Source organism: Etheostoma spectabile, chromosome 16 (genome assembly GCF_008692095.1).
Source record: "Etheostoma spectabile isolate EspeVRDwgs_2016 chromosome 16, UIUC_Espe_1.0, whole genome shotgun sequence".
NCBI lineage: Eukaryota > Metazoa > Chordata > Actinopteri > Perciformes > Percidae > Etheostoma > Etheostoma spectabile.
The window spans coordinates 19,955,247-19,974,549 of record NC_045748.1 but is presented as its reverse complement, the minus strand read 5'-3'; the positions used below and the strand labels follow the sequence as shown (position 1 = coordinate 19,974,549).

General features: G+C 40.0%; 1 protein-coding gene across 3 annotated transcripts in view; it reads right to left on the bottom strand.

The window, feature by feature from the left end:
• shroom3 (shroom family member 3) overlaps window positions 1–19,303 on the bottom strand; it is a 122,527-nt gene that overhangs the window by 55,031 nt on the left and 48,193 nt on the right. For all 3 annotated transcript variants that reach the window (XM_032540308.1, XM_032540307.1, XM_032540309.1), the window contains one exon: window positions 1,620–1,832. In XM_032540308.1, the coding sequence (XP_032396199.1) occupies window positions 1,620–1,832 (213 nt within the window). The remainder of the gene's footprint in view (window positions 1–1,619; window positions 1,833–19,303) is intronic.

Here is a 19,303-nt window from a genome sequence, read left to right as displayed (position 1 = left end):
TAGTAAAGAGAAAGTCAACGATTTTCAACCAGCTCTGTACTTTTTTACCCTGCAGTAAAACTCTACTGGATGACTCACATCAAAAGGCAACTTCAGCATTAAGCTTAGCGCAGCACCATTAAAACTATACACAAAACTGGATGAAGGAGGAATATGTTAAATCCAACTGTTTTTTTATTCATAAGCCTGTTGCTTAGCTTAAATACAAGCAAGAGGTTAGATTTATGTTTTATTGTTCATATTTCCAGTGTGTTTCAGTTTTAATTCTACAATAGAAAAGCCTCTTAAGATGAAAACTGACCAGAGGTTTGCTCAACATAACTATCTTGAGTAATGTTAGCTGAGATTGAGGGAGTGTAAATTTCAAGTCTGACAGAGCAGGACATAGTTGCAACATTAGCCTAAACTCTACTATAGTAGCACCCAGGACCGGCTCCAACTCAATCAGAAATTCTACACAGTGGATGTGCAGTGAACAGGGATTTTTTAAGGTTACCCCACAAAAATGTAGTATGAAATGCTTTGACGGCTCACGTTAGAACAAAGAAAACACCGTTTAATTAATTCCTTACCTTTTTTCAGTTTAAGGTAAAAAGAGCAAACTTGGAAGGATTCGGGTTCTGTTCATCATGGATGTACTTAATGTACAGAATCAGAAAAAGATTCATTGCCAGGTAAGTAGCACTTACTAGGAATCTGCTTTGGTTTAGTGCATGGAAACATATTTAAACATATGAAATAGACAAACAATAAATACCACATACATTTCATGCACTCTCTCTCTCTCTCTCTCTCGCTCACACACACACAACCGACACAAGTTATTATTTCTTAAAGGGGTTTGCTAATTGTATAACATTTTAAATATCCCTCAGCTTACACCCAGCTAGGACCCAGAGCTTGTCAACAGGCAACTGCTTGGGCCCAAGGCCGTTAGGGGACCCCCAAGGGCTTACAAACTTTACTCCACTTAAACTCCCCTTCCCCTTAAACAAACACAGTACTTTTTGCAGTGACATCTAAAATGGCCCCATGTCATTCCTGTCGAAGCATGATAGAATTTTTTTTATAATTAAAAGTCAAAAGAAAATGAGGTGTTATCTTTCTGATACAGTGGTAAGTAGGGCAGATGCTAAAGTTTAAGTTATGTAACAGTAAATGTCTGTATGCTGTCATTTAACCTTAACTATGGGGGATACATTTAAATTACTTTAGCTAGCTAGCATTAACATGAGACTAATAGCGTTTATTCTTTCACGTTTTTTGTTAGTTAACCTAGCTATTGGAACTGGAGACTCCCGGCTCTCCAGCCTGGAGTGCGGGTCCGTCTAGCACCTGTCCTAGAACTGTTTCAGGACTGGCTCTCATTTCAATAGAGCAAAATGTGCGAAGGTCATTAGATCTGGAGGACATAGTGGCAGTATTTGCCATAGCCAAGATCCAAAAACAGCATTTGCAAAGTTTAGAACATAATGGTGACACACACTGGTTTTGAGGGGCCCCCTAGGAATTCTTGCCTAGGGCCACAACATATTCTAGAATCACCACTGTGGGGAATGGGCTTGCAATAGGGGGTTTAGTGAATGGCCAGTTGATGTAGGTTCTCAGCTCTTTCCTACCTGTTCTTGATGCGTAGCTGAACTCCTCCTGCTAAACATGGTCTGCTGTGGTGGGATGACCATTGTGTTTGTTGTTGTTGTTGTGGTTGTTGTGGTGGTGGTGGTGGCGGTGGAAGCAATAGAGATGAAGGAGGAGAAGAAGATGGAGGAGGAATATCTTCGAGGGTTGGACATGAAGTACCAAATTCCTCGATATGTCCTGGTTCAAACTCCCTGAGGAGAAAAGGCAGAAAATGAGAAATCAAATCATCCTGTTATTGAATTGTAATTTTAATCTGTTTATTGATCCCCAATGGGGAAATTACAATTTACACTCTGTGTCCACACTTTGTTAGTTATCACACACAGTCTTGAACTACACACACACACACACACGCACACAGGATCTGTACATGCACCAATGGAGAGATGTCAGAGTGAGTGGGCTGCCAGCCGAACCAGCCCCCTGCGCGGTTGGGGGTGGTCTTGCTAAAGAACACCTGGCAGTGCCCAGGAGGTGAAGTAGCATCTCTCCAGCCACCAATACATACTCCATACTTTTTGGTCCATTCGAGGACTTGAACCAGTGACCCTCCGGTTCCCAACCCAACTCCCTACGGACTGAGCTACTGCAAGCTGTTTGTTGTAATCAAACAGATGTAGACATTAAAACCTAAAAATTAGTTGTCATCGTGAAAGAAAGAAACATGCGATCAGAGAGCTTGTGGCTAATGACAGGGTAAAGTTAGTAAGTTAGTTAAAGTTATTTTTAGAACCTGTTGGATACATTCAGGAATTTAAATTAATTAAGTGTAAATGTTTAATACATTGTTGATATGAATTTAGCAACTGGGATGCAATGATTTGTTCCTGACTGCAACGTTAGATAGATAGATAGATAGATAGATAGATAGATAGATGGACAGATTTTGTTAAAAGATCAACTTTTCATAAAGTTGATGCGCGCCAATGTCACTTTTTGTGAGCCAACCAACCACATCCTGGATAGGACTTTATAAAAAAAGGTAGACCTGCTGCAGTGAACTTTGGTAATGTTGAACTTATTGTCATGCATGAACAGTTATGATTATTGATTAGACTGATTAGAGACTAACCACCAATGTATAGCATTTTTCATGCAAAAGGTTTAATGAAGGAACAAAACTTATAAAAATCATAGACATTTGTTGAGTATTTCCCACTGCCATGTTGTCCAATTGGAGTAAATATTATACCAGTGGTATTATTATCATATGTAATTATGAATGTATTAAAAACTGTACAATTAATATATTAATAATATACTAACATTATACTATGTAAACTATTATTCTTTTTTTATTTAATGTTATGTTACACTAATATTATATTAATATACTAATATTATACTAATATAGTAATTTGTACCATTACTCATGCAGGTTGAGGATATTGCATCTGCAGTGGACAACAGAATTCAGCCAGTGCCTTTGTGCCAATATGTCTTCTTTCTAGCCAGCCTCCTCCAAAGAGAAAACATTTCCCTTGTTCTATGTTTATTTCCATCTAGTTCTATCTATTTTCCTAATGGTATTGCTCTAAATATTGTTAAGTAATGTTGTTTACATTAAATATAGCGTGGGTTATGTGGACAGTGGTGTATCTCCGGGCCATTTTTCAATCCCAGTTCTAAAGTATTCATTTCTAATTAAAGTCAGGGCTTTTCCCTCCCTTCCTCCCTCCACCTAGGGGATCTATTATATCGACAATACGAAGAGAGATGCATTCACATGACAGCCGAACACACCCAAACATATTGACTGAGGACATTCCACTGATGAGTATTCGGAACATATTTTGCATAGAGAGATACATACAGAGGACAATACACAACTTACAACACACACACAGTCACACACACACACACCACACACACGCACACACACCTCCATAAAGGCCCATTAAAGTATAACCTGTTGAGCTAGTCAGAGGAATGTGTGCGCCCTAAAATACCTGAACAGGAGGGACACATTCCACTTTCTGTCTTATTACACACACAAGCGCAACAACGCAAGCACACACACACACACACACACACACACACACACACACACACACACACACACACACACACATATCCAGAGGTTACCTCACTCTGTTTGCCCAAAATGATTTCACAGTGTGTTAACATCCAGAAGTTATCCAATTACACAGCCATTGTTGGATGTGTTTCTGAGGGGAACGATCTGGAATAAGGTTATCAATGACTTTGTCAGCTAGTGTGAGCTCAACCAGCTTTAGCTTAACACCAACAAGGTGAAGGAAATGATTGTCAACTTTAGGAGGTAAACATCCCACTTCTCACTGGTGAGCATCCAGGGATCAGACATTGGAGAGCTACAGATTCCTGGGTGTTCACCTAAACAATAAACTAAACTGGACTGATAACACCCATGCACTTTATAAGAAGGGCCAGAGTTGCCTCCATCTGCTGAGGAGACTCAGGTCCATTAGAGTGTGCAGGACTGTCCTCAGGAATTTTTACAACTCTCTGGTGGCCTCTGCCATCCTTTATGCTGTGGTCTGCTGGAGAGGGAGCAGCATACTGATATACCCCCGGTGTAAGAAGGAGAGGTACCGCAGGTCGTTCATCCCGGCCGCTGTCAAGCTCTACCACACCTGCACCACCTGATAATGTTGTAGTTTCTGTTCCTGTTTCAATTACCCACCATCACCATGGCTCTATGTATATCTTTATTTTTATTATATTTTTCCATTACGAGTATTTACTTTTTCAATATTATTTATATTATGGCTACACTTCAATTTCATTTATATTATGGGTACTTACTTTTGCTATATTATTTAATTACATATTATTCAATTTAATTTCACGTCACTTACTTACTTTTAATGCAATGTGTTTTTGTACTATGGCCACCTCACTTTACTTTACAATACCCTTTATATAATGCCACCCTATAGTAATTCATTACTTTTTGCACATTGTCTGTTGTTTGTTTGTTTGCTTGTTTGTTGGTTTGTTTTTATTGTGGAAAAACTGCTGCTGTAACAAGTGAATTTTCCCATTAAACCTCCATAAAGTATTATCTAATCTAATCTAAATCCTAGGAGCCAAAACGTTTACAAATATACTGCACCAAATGTGTCAATTTTGGGAAAATGTGTCTAAAATTAAGCTGGAATAATGCAGGGAAATTACTGATCCAAACAAATCATGTATGGTGGCAGACAACAATGAGTTTTTTCTCATACAGTTTTTTCCATGTTTTCTAGTTCAATTTGATAAATTTGTGAAATGTTCAGCAATGTTAAGGCCTGGTCAGCATTTAAAACAGAAAGGTCTTGGAGTGCCCTGGCAGCTCATCTGGTAGAGTGTGTGGCCCATTTACCAAGGCTTAGTCTTTACCACAGTAGCCACAAGTTTGATTTCAACCAGTGGCCTTTTTCTGCATGTCTACCACTTTACTGCCTTAATATGCACTATCAAATAAAGGCAATAAAAGCCCCAAATAAAATCTTATAAACTGAAAGGTCTTGTTAACTTATTCCAATGGAATCGCAGGTATCAGTGGATTCACTCGCGGGGTTAATTTAAGTTCAATTGTGGTCAATTTTGACATGCAAATTGGCACCATGCACCAATAGCAAGTGATTCCGAAAATGCAAGGGAGAGTAAATTAATTAAAATGAGGACTGTTTTTCCTGTTAAGATAAAGTGGACTGCATTTTTCTTTAACATATTCAGTTAAACAGCCTACAGTGAGCCCTGTCTCTAGCTCCCCTTCAAAAAGGTTATAAAATCATGAGTTACAGGCTGCCATTTTGAAGTGAATGCTGCCCTGATTAATCTCAATTAATTTCTAGTCATTTCACTATCTTTATTGTTACTATAACTGACACTGTTTATCAGACCTACTCCATCTATAAAGTGTCTTGAGATATACTAACTCTTGTTATGATTTGACACTATGAGTTAAATTAAGTTTAAATTGAATTAAACTTCTGTTTAAAATATACCTGTCAAATGAAAGCTCAGAGTTCATTCAAACATTGTCTTTGTACAACACAGGGTTGCACCAAATGCAGTTGTAGTCTCTAATTTTCTGGGTAGGCTACATGATATCTGCAACATTATAACATTAAAGATTTGAAAGAAAGATTTGGCAAGATATCAACTTTGACTTTGAGCACCAAGCATCACAGATGCTAAACTCCTGTGCTCTGTCAGCGTGGAACAAAGTCAAGTTCAAGAGCCCGATCCAGAATGTCACGATTTGGAGCCAGTTCTTTGCATAGATGTGGGAAGAACAGTCTCCAATCTCTGTTGCTAGGTCACACTGCTGTTAGAGGCCCTTGGTTGGCTGTGTGGTCGAAAGATGCAGTGGGCAGTGATCGTCCACCGAAATTAATCACATCCCTGCAGCCAACCATGAATAAATTAATCTAACAAAGTGTGTCAATGTCTGTGTTTCTCATCCAGGTCATAGTAGTTTTCTGTGATAACCAAAAGCAACAGGCCATATAAGGCGACATGTCTTTAAGAATGTCTAGCAGGTTCAGTTGTCTTTGCTTATCACAGAGAACTACAGGCGTCAATGACTTTAATGTAGATAGACTATTCATGATTAATTGGCCTTTCTGTTTATAGATTATTTTTACTTATTTTCCTTCTCTCTATCTAGTATGGCTACAAGGAGGTAAAAAGGGCAGGGAAAACGTTAAGAATAAATGACATGTAAATGTACATTTTTAACAGATTAATCCCCCCTCTTAAAGGAACACTATGTCACTTTTCCTGCTTCGGTCCCCCTATAGGTTGTCTCATTGGAACTACAGCTAGCGCTAAAGGTTAAATAGTGTTCCTTTAAGTAAAAATGGCATAGTTTGAGTATATCTGTAATTAATGTGAACCCTTTGTCCAAAAATGGCAGTAACTCTGCTCTGCGTGCAGACGTTGAATTGAAAGTTTTAATGAACATCTGAAAGAAGAATTTGCTGCTCGAGGTGAAGCCACTAACTTCTGCTCTCTTGTTTCCCTTGCTAGCCGGACAACTGTCTCAGTGATGTTTGCCAAGAGAGGTTGGCTCCCAACACAGTTTCCCCTTCACCCACACCTGCCAGACCAGTCCGATCCGCTATCCAGTTAGGTGACTCTGACCAGTCTCCAGTTCTTCCCTTCAAGTGGGCAAGTGCCTCTACTGTGTTAAGCTTGGTCACTTCCTTTATTTTTTCATATTCAGAAAACATAATATAGGAAACATAATATTCATGAACAGTTACAAAAAACACACTCCCAGGGCCACAAAAACACAGAGAGGAAAAACGGAGGGAAGGAGACAACAACACACAACAACACATGCAGAAACAGACACACACAAAAAGACAAACACACAGACAGACACAAGACAAAGGACCAATCACACACGCAAACAAAAGAAAAGGCAAAAGCATTGACCTTAAGGACTCAGCAATGCTGTGCCAAGTCTCCAAAGTCTTCCCCGGGGCTCCGCCCACATGAGCCATAGAGAGTTCCATGTATACGACATCCCAAAATGAAAGGATCCATGTACGAACAGATAAGTCAAGAGGTGGCTTCCAATGGGTTGCAATCATTGTCTTAGCAGCTGTAAGACCAGGTCATTAAGAATCAAAACACTGACAGTAACAGCCGCAGTAACATTAATCAAGGTGGAAATTTTGGATGCAATATTGTTCCAGAACTGAGCAACAGGAAAACACTCCCAGAACATAAGAAGAAATGTACCATGAGCTTTAATTGGGCAGAAAGTGCATGAAGGGCTGTTATTATTAAATATATTCTTGTCACAGGGGTGAGATATGTCCTATGAATGAAATGTAGTGAATCTGCTGATGGTCTGGATTGCGTGATACATCTGGAATGTTAGCCCATACATCAAGTCAGTCAAGATCTTGCAGCATCTAAGACCTGGGCAATCGCGAGCCCAGATCCTCTCAAAAGGAAGTGCAGAGCGGCCAGATTTCACTAAGAAATGATAAAGCCTGGATATCATACCACAGTTTTTAGGCTGCACAGTAAACAACTTCCGAATAGGATGGATGGGCAAAGGCCTCTGCCAAGGAGCACCATATGCCTTGAGTGCCGAACTTAACTGAAGGTAAAAGAAAAAAGAGGAAGTGGTAGATTGAAAGTATTTTGTAAGTCAGAAAAGGGTAACAAGCCAACCTCACCAAAAATGTCTTTGAGACAATGAACTCCACCGGGGCGCATTCCTAGGGAGGTGTTCCAGGCACGTCCATAGCGGGGATTATTGAATTATGGGGGGAAGTTTGCCAGTTAAAAGCTATATGGCAGTATGTTTCAGCTAACCTTCAAGTTTTAAAAAGATGAGAGATAATGGGGCCAAAGAATAGCTGGCACTGTTTGTTAGAAACATTGGCAAAAAGAATGTCATGGAGTGACCAAGGCTCTGTCATAGCACATTCTAAGGTACACCAGCAAACAGACACATCTGGGCTAAACCAAGTGTAACTGATAAGCTTCCATACGCCTTGCATAATGTTAGAAGGTGAGAAAGAGACTGAGATGGATTTTCTAAAAATCAAAAAAACAAAACATTGTAAAATGTTAAATAATGAGAGATGATGCTGTGTACTACGAATGCATATTGTTGACACCATAATCGATTGGCAAATGGCTTGAGCCAGCGGCTCTAGAGAAATGACAAATAATGCAGGACTCAAGGGGCAGCCTTAGCAAGAGGATCTAGAAACTGGAAATGAAGAAGAGGAGGTGTGTCCGGTTAAGACTTTAATCATACCAATGAAAGTTTTACCAAAGCCCATCACCTCTAACACTGACCATAAAAATGGCCACTCAAGCCTGTTAAATGCTTTCATTGCAACAGAGAAAGAAGTGACATTGGGGTCTAACTGTTCTTCGCTGCAACAATGATGTGAAGAAGGCGTCTAACATTCAGAAAAGTATGATTTGCTCCTAATAAAAACTCTTATCGTGTCCCACAAAATTATGGGGTCTACTAAAGAGCCAACATCAATTTCTGCAAATATTTTGAAGTCTGAAATAAACATATAGGATTCTTTTTTCAGTAAAGAAGTATTGAGATGCCATCTAACCGCATGTTGAGACAATTGGCCAAGTGTGGAGGGACCCTTTCATGGTCAGACAATGCCATTGGGAGTAACACCGCTTAATCAATCAAATGAAATAGTTAAAGGGGATGCAAAAAGAAAATCTATCCTGGAAAAAGATTTGTCTACCTGAGAAAAAGTACTAATCCTTACAGGTGGGATTAACTGCACGCTAAATATCTATAAGCCCCAAGCTGCTGCCCAAAATTTCAGAGTGTTTGTAGCTTGAGCCTGGTCCCTAGTGGGCCCTGCGTTCAACAACTAAACAAAAGAACAGTCCATTAACTCCAACATTTGATCAGTGCAGTCTCTGATCTTCAGTGTTGCTGTATAAAGCAGGACAAAATCCAGACCCTTGACTCATGTTGAATCCATGGTTTGATTGCCGCTTGACCGTGTAGTTGCTATAATCCGTGGAGAAGCAAATTTTCCAGGCTTTAAATATAGAGCGGAGATCTCCGCGTAGCTTGTAGGATAGCCTGCCTAGTTGTGTATCAAAGCACGTTGAAAATCAACGTGCTGCTAGTAGTGGTGTTCTTTTTTGGGCTATCACTGTAAATTCTGTGGGCGCTCATAATCTCTATCCGAACATCTGCTATCTTAAACTCTAGCTCTTGAAAAACGTGGCCATGATGCTTTCCCAGGTGGTTTTTAGGTTGTTTACATCATATCTGATATAGCCAAGGCTTGTAGTTAGAGATGCAAGCTGGGCATGGATAGCAGTTAGCTTGTTGTCATTGTCGATCCCCTGCTGATGAATCTGAGAAAAACATGGTTTGAGGTAGTTTTTCTGTTTCACCAACAAAAGCGTGCATACGGACTTTGTTCTTGTTTGCCATTCTGCTTCAAGTAACTCTAATGAGCACAAAGTGGTAAAATATCAAAGTTGGAACCATTTATACAACTATTTGACAAATGTGCAGGCTACTTGTGGATAGACTGTTTCTCCCATTATCGCTCTAATTGATTCAGGTGGATTCAGGGAAAATTTGTGGATCACAAACTTGCTGTCTAAGCAGAGAGCTGAAAGCTCTGCAGGTCTCCTCAACAATTTTGCCCTTAATGGCAGACTGTTGGTAAAGGTAACCCACAAGACATCCCCAATCACAGTTATTTTGTCTGGAAACCAAACCCCCCTAACATTAGTGATGCTCCTGGTCTGAGTCACCTTAGGTTAGTTTAGCACAATCCACACATTGACAGGTCTGTTGGAAGAATGATTGGATGGAGTAACTGGATGGAGTAGACTGTTCACATTCTGCTTTGTCCTCTAAGGCTGGTGCCAGTAGGGCTGCACAATTAATAGAATTTTAATCCCGATAACAATTTTGGCTTCCCACTGTTTGTACTCGTAGATTTGATGTGAGCACTTGTAGAATATGATTTAAGAGCTTGTAAAAAAATCTGTATTCGTAGATGCGATGTGAGCACTTGTAGAATATGATTTGAGAGCTTGTAGAAACAAGTCTGTACTCTTATTTTTATTTTTTCAATTCACTTTTCCAATACAACCACAACTCAGTGATTTTTAACCTCTCGAATCTGTTGCTGCAATTCAATTCAATTTTATTTATAGTATCAATTCATAACAAGCGTTATCTCAAGACACTTTACAGATAGAGTAGGTCTAGACCACACTCCAGAATTTATAAGGACCCAAGAGTTCTAGTAGTTCCCTCCAGAGCAAGCAACAGTGTGACAGTGGCAAGGAAAATATTCCTTTTAGGCAGAAACCTCGAACAGACCCAGGCTCTTGGTAGGCGGTGTCTGACGACCGGTTGGGGTTAAAATGAATAGTGGCAATAACAGTCACAAAAAATAGTAGTTTGTAATAGTTGTTTGTAGCATAGCAGGGCACTGTGCAGTGTTACAAGGCACAGCAGGACGTAGCTGGGCACCGCAGGACGTAGCAGGGCACCGCAGAGCGAAGCAGGATGTAACATGGCATCGCAGGACGCAATGTGCTCTCTCGCATCACACAGCTGCGAGTCTGCGCCCTCGACTTTTGCAACCCTTCTTGCAATACATCTGGCGCAAAACTAATTTGTACCTGTAGTCTGTGGAGCTCTGAGCCAACAGGACAGCCGGGGACAGCGGATGGACCGCCATCAGTGGGGCTCAGCCAGAGTGGAAACATTGGTAGAAAGCTTCGCTGCCGACCTCGACCTGATCAGATCGGAGCTCCAGTGGGACACGTAGAGCTCCAGACCCGGTAGCAGTGGCACAACCCCCCTGGAGCTCACCGCCAGTGTTGGTGGAATAGCAAGCTAGCGTTAGCGAACTAAGCAACCAGCAAACTTATAAATAAATACATTTCAATTTAAATTGATGGCGGTCCGTCCGCGGCTGCAGGACCAGGAGCTCACCGCCAGTGTTTCAGTTTGAGTGTTAAAAGTGTTAGGATAACTAAAATGACACTAAGACAAGACACTAAGACCATGCATTGATTTAAGCCGGTCCTTTCTCTCCAGTCTTCACAAGTTTGTTATGAAACCTGTTGTGGTAACAACTTGGTCTCTAGTCAGAAAGTATTTTCTTGTGCTTTGTCTTGTATTTTTAGCAACCTGTCTAAATCTGCTTTTTCCCTCTGTGCCACAGTGACCAGCCACACTCACTTGACCCGTCCAGCCTTGTCCAGCCTCACCTGTCATCTCTGCTGGATCACCTGCATTTTTGGGTCATTTTTTCAACCCCCCTGTCTGCATTATGGGTCCAGTTAAAAACTATTGCTAAACCTAACAAAAGGTTCTTTAAACAATACTTTGACACTTAGATCTTCTCCAAAATAGGGCCTCAACATCAGGTAAAGCAGGAACAGCTCAAAGAGGGTGGCTCACAATGGCTCCAGCTGTTGCTGTCTTGGCAGTGCTTGACATCAGCTAATCCAAACATGGGCCAAGAGGTGGAGGGGCTTTGCTGCATGTTGTCCCCCTCTCTCTTCCCCTTTCCTGTCTTCAGCTATACATCAGATATAAGACCAACAATTGAAAGTCTTTGAATGTGGTGGAGCGTAGTGGAGCTGAGGCAGGCTGAAAGAAGACCGGTTGTTGCAAAGGCTAACAAGCTAGGCTAACAAGCTAGGATATTACTCTGTGTTGCCAGCCCTGTGGTCATGCTCCTGATTGGTAACTTTACCTTTTTGTCCCAACTTGTTACTTGAAATAGTTTAAACCTAAATATACAACAAAACAAGAATACGGTACTTACAAAGAACTAGCAAGTAGCACACCTGTGTAATAACCTCTTCGCTATAGGGATCGGCAGCCTGAAGACGGACTGGACGGACCTTATAGCGGTTGTAGCAACTCGGATTCAGCCAGGGGCTTGGGATTGTGGCCCTCAGCACACCTGCCCCTCATCTCCAGACCAGCCTTCCAGTTCCCTACTGATCACGTGCCCTTTTAGTATGGTCACACGCCAGCCGACTAGTCTGCCTTGTATAACATTGCTTGTCTAGTATCTGACTGCCTGCAATCCCTAATTTAATTTTTTCCATCATTAGGGACTCACTTTATGACCTGAATATTGGATTCACAGCTCAATCTGCCACCAGAGACATCGTTCTAACCCTCTGGTCAGCCTAACGCAGTCAACACGCTGTGGAATCTGGACACTGCCCCACTTTCCTGCCACTTACTCAGCCTGACGCACAATATTGATTGTTGTGAATAAATTACCATTGTTTATATTTCTGGCTCCAGTCTGCTTTTGGGTATGGTCTCTGAATTGTGAGACAGACAGATACGATATGAGGAAAGTCTGCAATACGCAATAAAATGTTTAAATTTTGCGATGGCGATAGGATAGTAAAGTTACCAAATAAAATCAACAATATCTCACTGGAAATAATCTAAATAATTAAATTAAATTAACAGTTCATGTTTTGCTGTGTACCACTGGATGTACTGACAACCTTTACTAAGTTATTTTCATGAAAAAGTCAGCAACTTTCTGGTCACACAATCGGAAACATTAAATATCAAAATCAAATTGTCTTTAGCCTGTTTTTTCATTTTCAACTGTTGACTTTAGCATAAAATTACAAAAGTACAAAAAGAAGCTTTTTTGTTGGACTCATAAATGAATAACAGAATAACAAATGGTATTTTAATTTTCCAATTTTGGATTCCCAATTGAAAAGAATAGTGCTGTGATTAATAGTGATTAAAATATTTAATCGCAATGAAACCCATTTTTATCTATTCTAAATGTCCCTTGATTTTTTTGTCCTATTATTTTTTCTCATTTTAATGCTCTTATACACATGGAAAGGTGGATTGTCTTGCTTTGTGCAAATGTTTTTTTGTGAAACAACATTGGCATGCTGTAGTGTTCAATTTCTCACATAACATTCTCACTTGGAGCAGTCATTTACGATTGGAGCAAATAATCTCTCACACAGTGTAACACTGTCCATCAATAAAAGGGTAAAAAAAAAATACTTTGACGAGGGGGCAGAGAATTCACATCAGCTGTGTGCTTAGTAAGTGGTATTTCCGACTGGACGTGCTGCGATGATAGCTCAGTTCACAACGACAAAACACACAGATTACTTTGATCAGTGGAACCATTTGGGAACTTTTAAAAAGTAAACTTTCCATTCAGAATCTTATTGGTGTCCATTTCGTTGTCTCGCGCTCCCCATCCATTCAAGATGTAATGTTACTACTCTTTGGCCGGCTCGCAAGCCCAAACGGCAGGTGTGCAGAGTGCCTGTTGTTTTCTTTCCGGTCTAGCTTGATCCAGTGTGGTGTTGTAGTTTTTCTAACGTTACTAGATACTAGTAAAATAACGTTAACCTCAAGATAAAAAAATTGACGCCATTAAAATGGGTTTGCGTTAACACTGTCAATAAACGTGTTTAACTGACACAACTAAAAAAAGAACAAATGAGACACAGATTGCTTTGATTTGTTTGTATTTCTTTAAACCAATCACAATTGTAATGGGAAGCACTAAGCCCTGGATGCAGTTATAGTACCCTTTCAAATAGGTTCTATTTTAGCACTGTACATCTGATAATCCAGACTACTGGTAATTTGACTGTCCTACCCTGAAAAACGCCACCATAGGTCACTAAAGCAGCAATTATGATGCATATTTACATTTATAGATGCAGCGCACTCTAGTGGCCGTAATAATTATGACGAGAGCAAAGCATGAAGTATAAGAGTGCCACACAAACACAGGACTTACCCAGGAGACCGGGGTTTGTGTCCTGTTTGAAAATAGTAGTAAACAACAAGTGAAGTAATGTTACAAATGTAATGATTGATGTATGACCCAAACCACATTCTTTCTCTAGACTTACTTAAGTAGTTTTGGTGCCTAAACCTAACCAAGTAGTTGTCATGCCTAACTGTAACCAAACTGCGACAGTGTCACAATGTTAACAACATGTAAAACCGCGACTGTTATGTTTTACTGGTTTATATTTCTTGCCACCGCTAGGGTGGCCTGGTCTGGTTGTTTAGTCTGCAACAGAGTTTTGTATTTGGAATCACTTACAGTACATTAACAACTACAGTTATACCCTAGCAGCAAAATGGCCCATTTTCAGCAATTACAGAGTTGACAGATGAGTTGCCAACATTTTTGTGTTCCTACAAGTTGTTAATAAACACACAGACACGCACATAAAGCAGTTGCCGGGTATACGGTTTTGTGGCGGTTTGTCCCTGTAATGACTTCTTCCTCTTCTTTTTTCAGCACAGAAACTCAAACATTCATTGAGCTCAATGACGTCAAACAACAACAAAAGAGCACAAAGACAGAGAGTCATTGGAGATGAATGGAAGAAGACAAAGAGAGAGCAAGAGAGAGAGAGAGAGAGCGAGAGAGAGAGAGAGAGAAGCAGAGGGGGGCACCTACAGCCAACTACACAAGTGTGATTAAAACTTGCTACAAGACCAGAATCAAAATAAGAATCAGTGTTCAAATTACCCTTGGCCTCCATTTGTCTCTAAGTACATTTCCAATTTCAATCCCCCTGTTTTTAGTTACCTTTTTATTTTTTCATTAAGAAAGCTAAATGAAAAAGATACATCAATAATATGAACCAGATGCTGGAGAATTTTCATACTAGCAAAATATATGTTAACAGCAGAGTGAGTTTTAATCATCATATCGTTAACATCACACCCAAATCTAAAGAGGTCAAAGATAGGGGTGTCTGAGTAGGAGTCCAAGTCAAGTCTTAAGTCTAGAGTCCACATAGGTTGCATTTAACACTTCCTTTGTTTTTGCCTTTTAAAAGCCAAAGCTTACTGGAGCTTAAGCTTTTTCTCACGTGTATACCTTACGTATTATGTGTTACTAAGGTTACAGGTTACGCGGGGAGAGGAATAACATTCATTAGGGTTTTCCTACAAATAAAGATTGTTCACGAATCCCCAGCATCTTGAGTCTAAGTTGTGTCTAAAGTCTTTTGAGGACAAGACTCAAGTCAAGTGTTTTGTGTGCGACTTAAATACGACTCTTGTCCGAGTCTCAAACTTGTGTTCCCATTTCTGGTCAAAGGTTATAACACCTCAGGCGCCTGGGTAGCTCACCTGGTAGCGCACATGACTAATATAAAGAGGATCAGTCCTCGATGCAGCGGTCGCAGGTTCGCTTCTGACCTGGGACCCGTTGCTGCAGGTCATTCCCCATCTCTCTACCCTTTGTCTAAGCTGTCCTGTCACAAATAACGGCCTAAAATGCCCAAAAAATTATCTTAAAAAAAAAATACGACACCTAACAAATATTTTGTTCACTATTATTGTAACCAACAACCATCATCTCACACACACACTGTAACACAGCTGATGTGTTGGTATGCGGCGTGACCTCCTAATACTCAGTCCACACACTCTTTACAGCATTTTGACACATCTCCTGCTCTCATTTCTGTTGGGCTCTTTAACTCTCTCACCTTGCTGCAGTCTAATTCACTGTTTCAAATAATTGAAAAGTCAATTTAATAATAATTAATCAAAAATACAAAATAGACAGTATAATACAGGCATAAACAACAAAGCAAAATACCAGTAAAACAGCCAAACATTAAATATCAGATGCACAGTACAGTGTAAAACATAGCAAGATATTTGGGATAAAAATGTAAAGTTATTAAAAGACTAAACAATTAAGACATTTAAGAGGACTTTTAGGAAGTGGTTTAAAGTAAGATGGTGATTTGGCAAGCCTGACCTCAACCTACAATCACACTGACAGCAAAAGTTCTTCCTAGTAGGGGTGGGCGATTTGGCCCTTGAATAATATTGCAATATTCCAGTATTTATTTCAGGATAATCTGTGTTATACTGGTTTGTGCAACTTAGTTAAAATTTAGGGAAATCTAAAGCATAATTAAGGTTATATTTACAGTACTATGCTTTGGTTAACAAACAAATATATTTTGGTATGTTATGGAAATGCTAAGACATTTCTGATTCCCTATAACATGGTCTGGACAGGCACAAACGGAGAAATGTGGGAATGACGATGCATGTCAGACGGATTTTACATTTTGCCATTGTTGTTCTTAGTATTTTCTGTATTTTCAATGAATAGATCCATAATTTTTAAGCACAGACTAGTGTAGATAATCTGTTTCCACGTTACACGTGCATGCCAAGTATATACGATGGCCATGTAATATGCATTGTCAAATTAATTATTATGAATGGAGATTAGTTCAAATAGCCGCCAAAAATGAAATTGTAGTAGTGTAGATGTAGCCTTAAACTTTTTGATAACAGTTTGTGTTTGACCCTTTCTTATTTCAACATGACAACAGTCATGTTTCCATCAACGTATTTTTATGCACATTTTGAAGTATTGCATTAGAAAATGTTGATGGAAACGGCAAAACTCGAGAAAAAAAAAGTCCTCAAATTCACAAAAAAGTTGTTATGCTCGCTTGAGGTGTTTTTTTGGCCTTTTTGGAGAAACAAAATGCACAAAATGGTATTGGGAAACAGCTTTGCCAAATAAGTTGTGACCTAGTGAACAACTCACATGACTATAGTCCCTGTATCTATTGGCTGAGGGAAGGATTGGGATAGATACAGTACACTTGTGGCACAAGGTACGTAGTGGAGTTGTGGTGTGCTATAGCCTCAGCCACATTGGGTAAATTGACAAATTGGTTCAACAGCTTGAATCATATGGCCCGGCACACCTCACTGCGTTAAACGGTTGTCTCGCTGACACCAAATGTCTCTCCCAAAAAACCTGTATTCTCTCCATTCAGCCAAAGAACTTAGCTTCTAAACTCTTTAATTCAGCAAGCCAATTTGCAATCTACAACCATGCGTAACGTCAACATGTGACGAAAGTATGCTTTGTGTAGTCTAGTTTATTCGCTCTAAACCCGTTGATTGAAACGCTTCTGACTCACATTCTTTTTTCTTTTCTTTTTGCAACATTTTAAAAGTTCACTTAAAATTCGCTTGACAATGAGTAATGGGCCTGTCCACAAAGCCAGTACATAAAGGTTTTCCCAGTGTAGAAGAACTTGCTTGGTCTGCACAGAACCCTAACCTCAATCCCAACCAACACCTTTAGAATGAACTGGAACACTGACTGTGAGCTAGACATAATCACCTAACATCAGATGTTGACTTCACCAACCCTTATGTTCACACCGACTTTAGCCCTGTGTGAAAAAACGCAGCTCTTTCATTCATTTGAATTGGGCCAGGCGGGCAGCACAGCAAAATGCCAACAACTTTTTCCACAATGCAATGTGACCTCTTCCAACAAGGCACTGCTTTGACTAATGACTTACATTCAAGAAGAGGTAGATTACTTTTTAATGTAGTTCTACTATTTACTGATTAAACTCTGGTGAGAGAGTATTATGGCAATGTTGTGTCATCTGATAACACATTCATCTGTTACTCAACAAGATACTCTACTTGGATTGTATTTCATTGTCTCATTTGCAGGGCCTACAATTAACATCTAACACCACGCCATATGCAGGTGAATTTTGCAATTGTAGATTAGATTGTAGATTGTGTCAATCTACCTGCCACGTTGCCGAGTGATTCATTGGTGATTCATTTGGTTGTTTTGTTGCCACTGTCGTTCTTTCACATTTCAACAATCATTTCCTTGGATTTGACCAAGACAATAGGAAAATCGGGGCAACCTCACCCAGTAAAGTGTGTCCGCCAACATGCGTTTAGATTAGTGCAAGGCTGTTTACGGTCTGAATGCCTGCTAATGTTCTTGTGGCGGAATTGGAGATAACTCCTGCAGCCAGGTTCTGAAATCTGGTGGAAAGCCTAATGCCAGAAGCTTGGAAGTTGTTATTGCAGCAGATTAATGCCAATGGTTTGGGAATGTAACGTTCAGCTACCACAAATGACTGAAATAATCAAGTGTCCATGTACTTTTGGCTGTGTAGTGTATATTAGAGACACTATGTGTACGCTTTTTTTGTAATTTTACTGTTGCTATGTGTCTACAAACTCACAAGATTAAAAAATAATTAAATGATCATGCCTTACTTGCCAGGCAGAATATTTTACATATATTTCTTGTGGAGTATAGAGTCCAGAGTAATCTCTGTGGTTTTAGACAAGTCTTTCCCAGAACACTAAGACTGAACAAGGGTGATCAGCTTTGCATTTTGTATGAGTCACATAAACAAAACAAAGCACATGGAAATTGTAAGACCAGTGCAGAACAACAGACAACAGCTGCCAAACCTGCTTGGCAAAATAGTAACTGACTAACTGCAGAGTTACTGAGGACACTGATAGGACAAACACTAGAAGAAAATATAAAATATATAACATCTACATACGTCTATTGTGGTGTCATTAATATATATAATATATTATGAGATATATATGAGACAAACCTCACCAGGGGCCTGTTGCACGAAACTAGGATAAGGGATTAAGCCGGGATATTCAAGTTATCCTGGATGAATTTAGCTTTGACTCGGTTGCACGAAACCAGATTGAATTAAGCCCAGCCAAGTTACCATGGAGATTTATTCTTTGCGGCTAGCCTGGTCCAGAGCAGGCTAACAGCCAGGCTAAGATTAATCCAGGAGTCTCATGTGTCAAATCAGCTGCGGCTCTGATCCAAAATAAACATGTTTAACAGTTATTCCGTTGTCTTCTTCATGTGTTCTGCTTTATTTTTATTAACATCCATTAGCCTACTTGTCACTATTGTTGTCGCGAGTTGGATTTAAACCCTACTACAGCTGTTTAGATGGTTAGAAATGGTTGCACTGGCACCCTGATGCGGAGTGGGACTTTTCCCGGTGGGACGGTACTGTGTCGAGGCTGCCTGGCGTGTGGCCGCTACCCGGTGGCCGCTGCCCGGCGGCAGACCTGTGCGTTGCGTCAGTGTCCACCCTCTCTGTAAAAGTAGAGATGAGCAGCATAGCGTCCGTGGTCTCAGCTTCAGGTTACAGGACATGTTCCGGAGATTAAGTGTGACGATATTAATGTAGCGATATTCCCAGATGATAATAAAGGCAGACTGGTCAGAGACCAATACATTCATGATTTTATTTTCTTGTTGCAAATCCTTCTCTAATAAAGGGTAGTTTGTGTTACTCC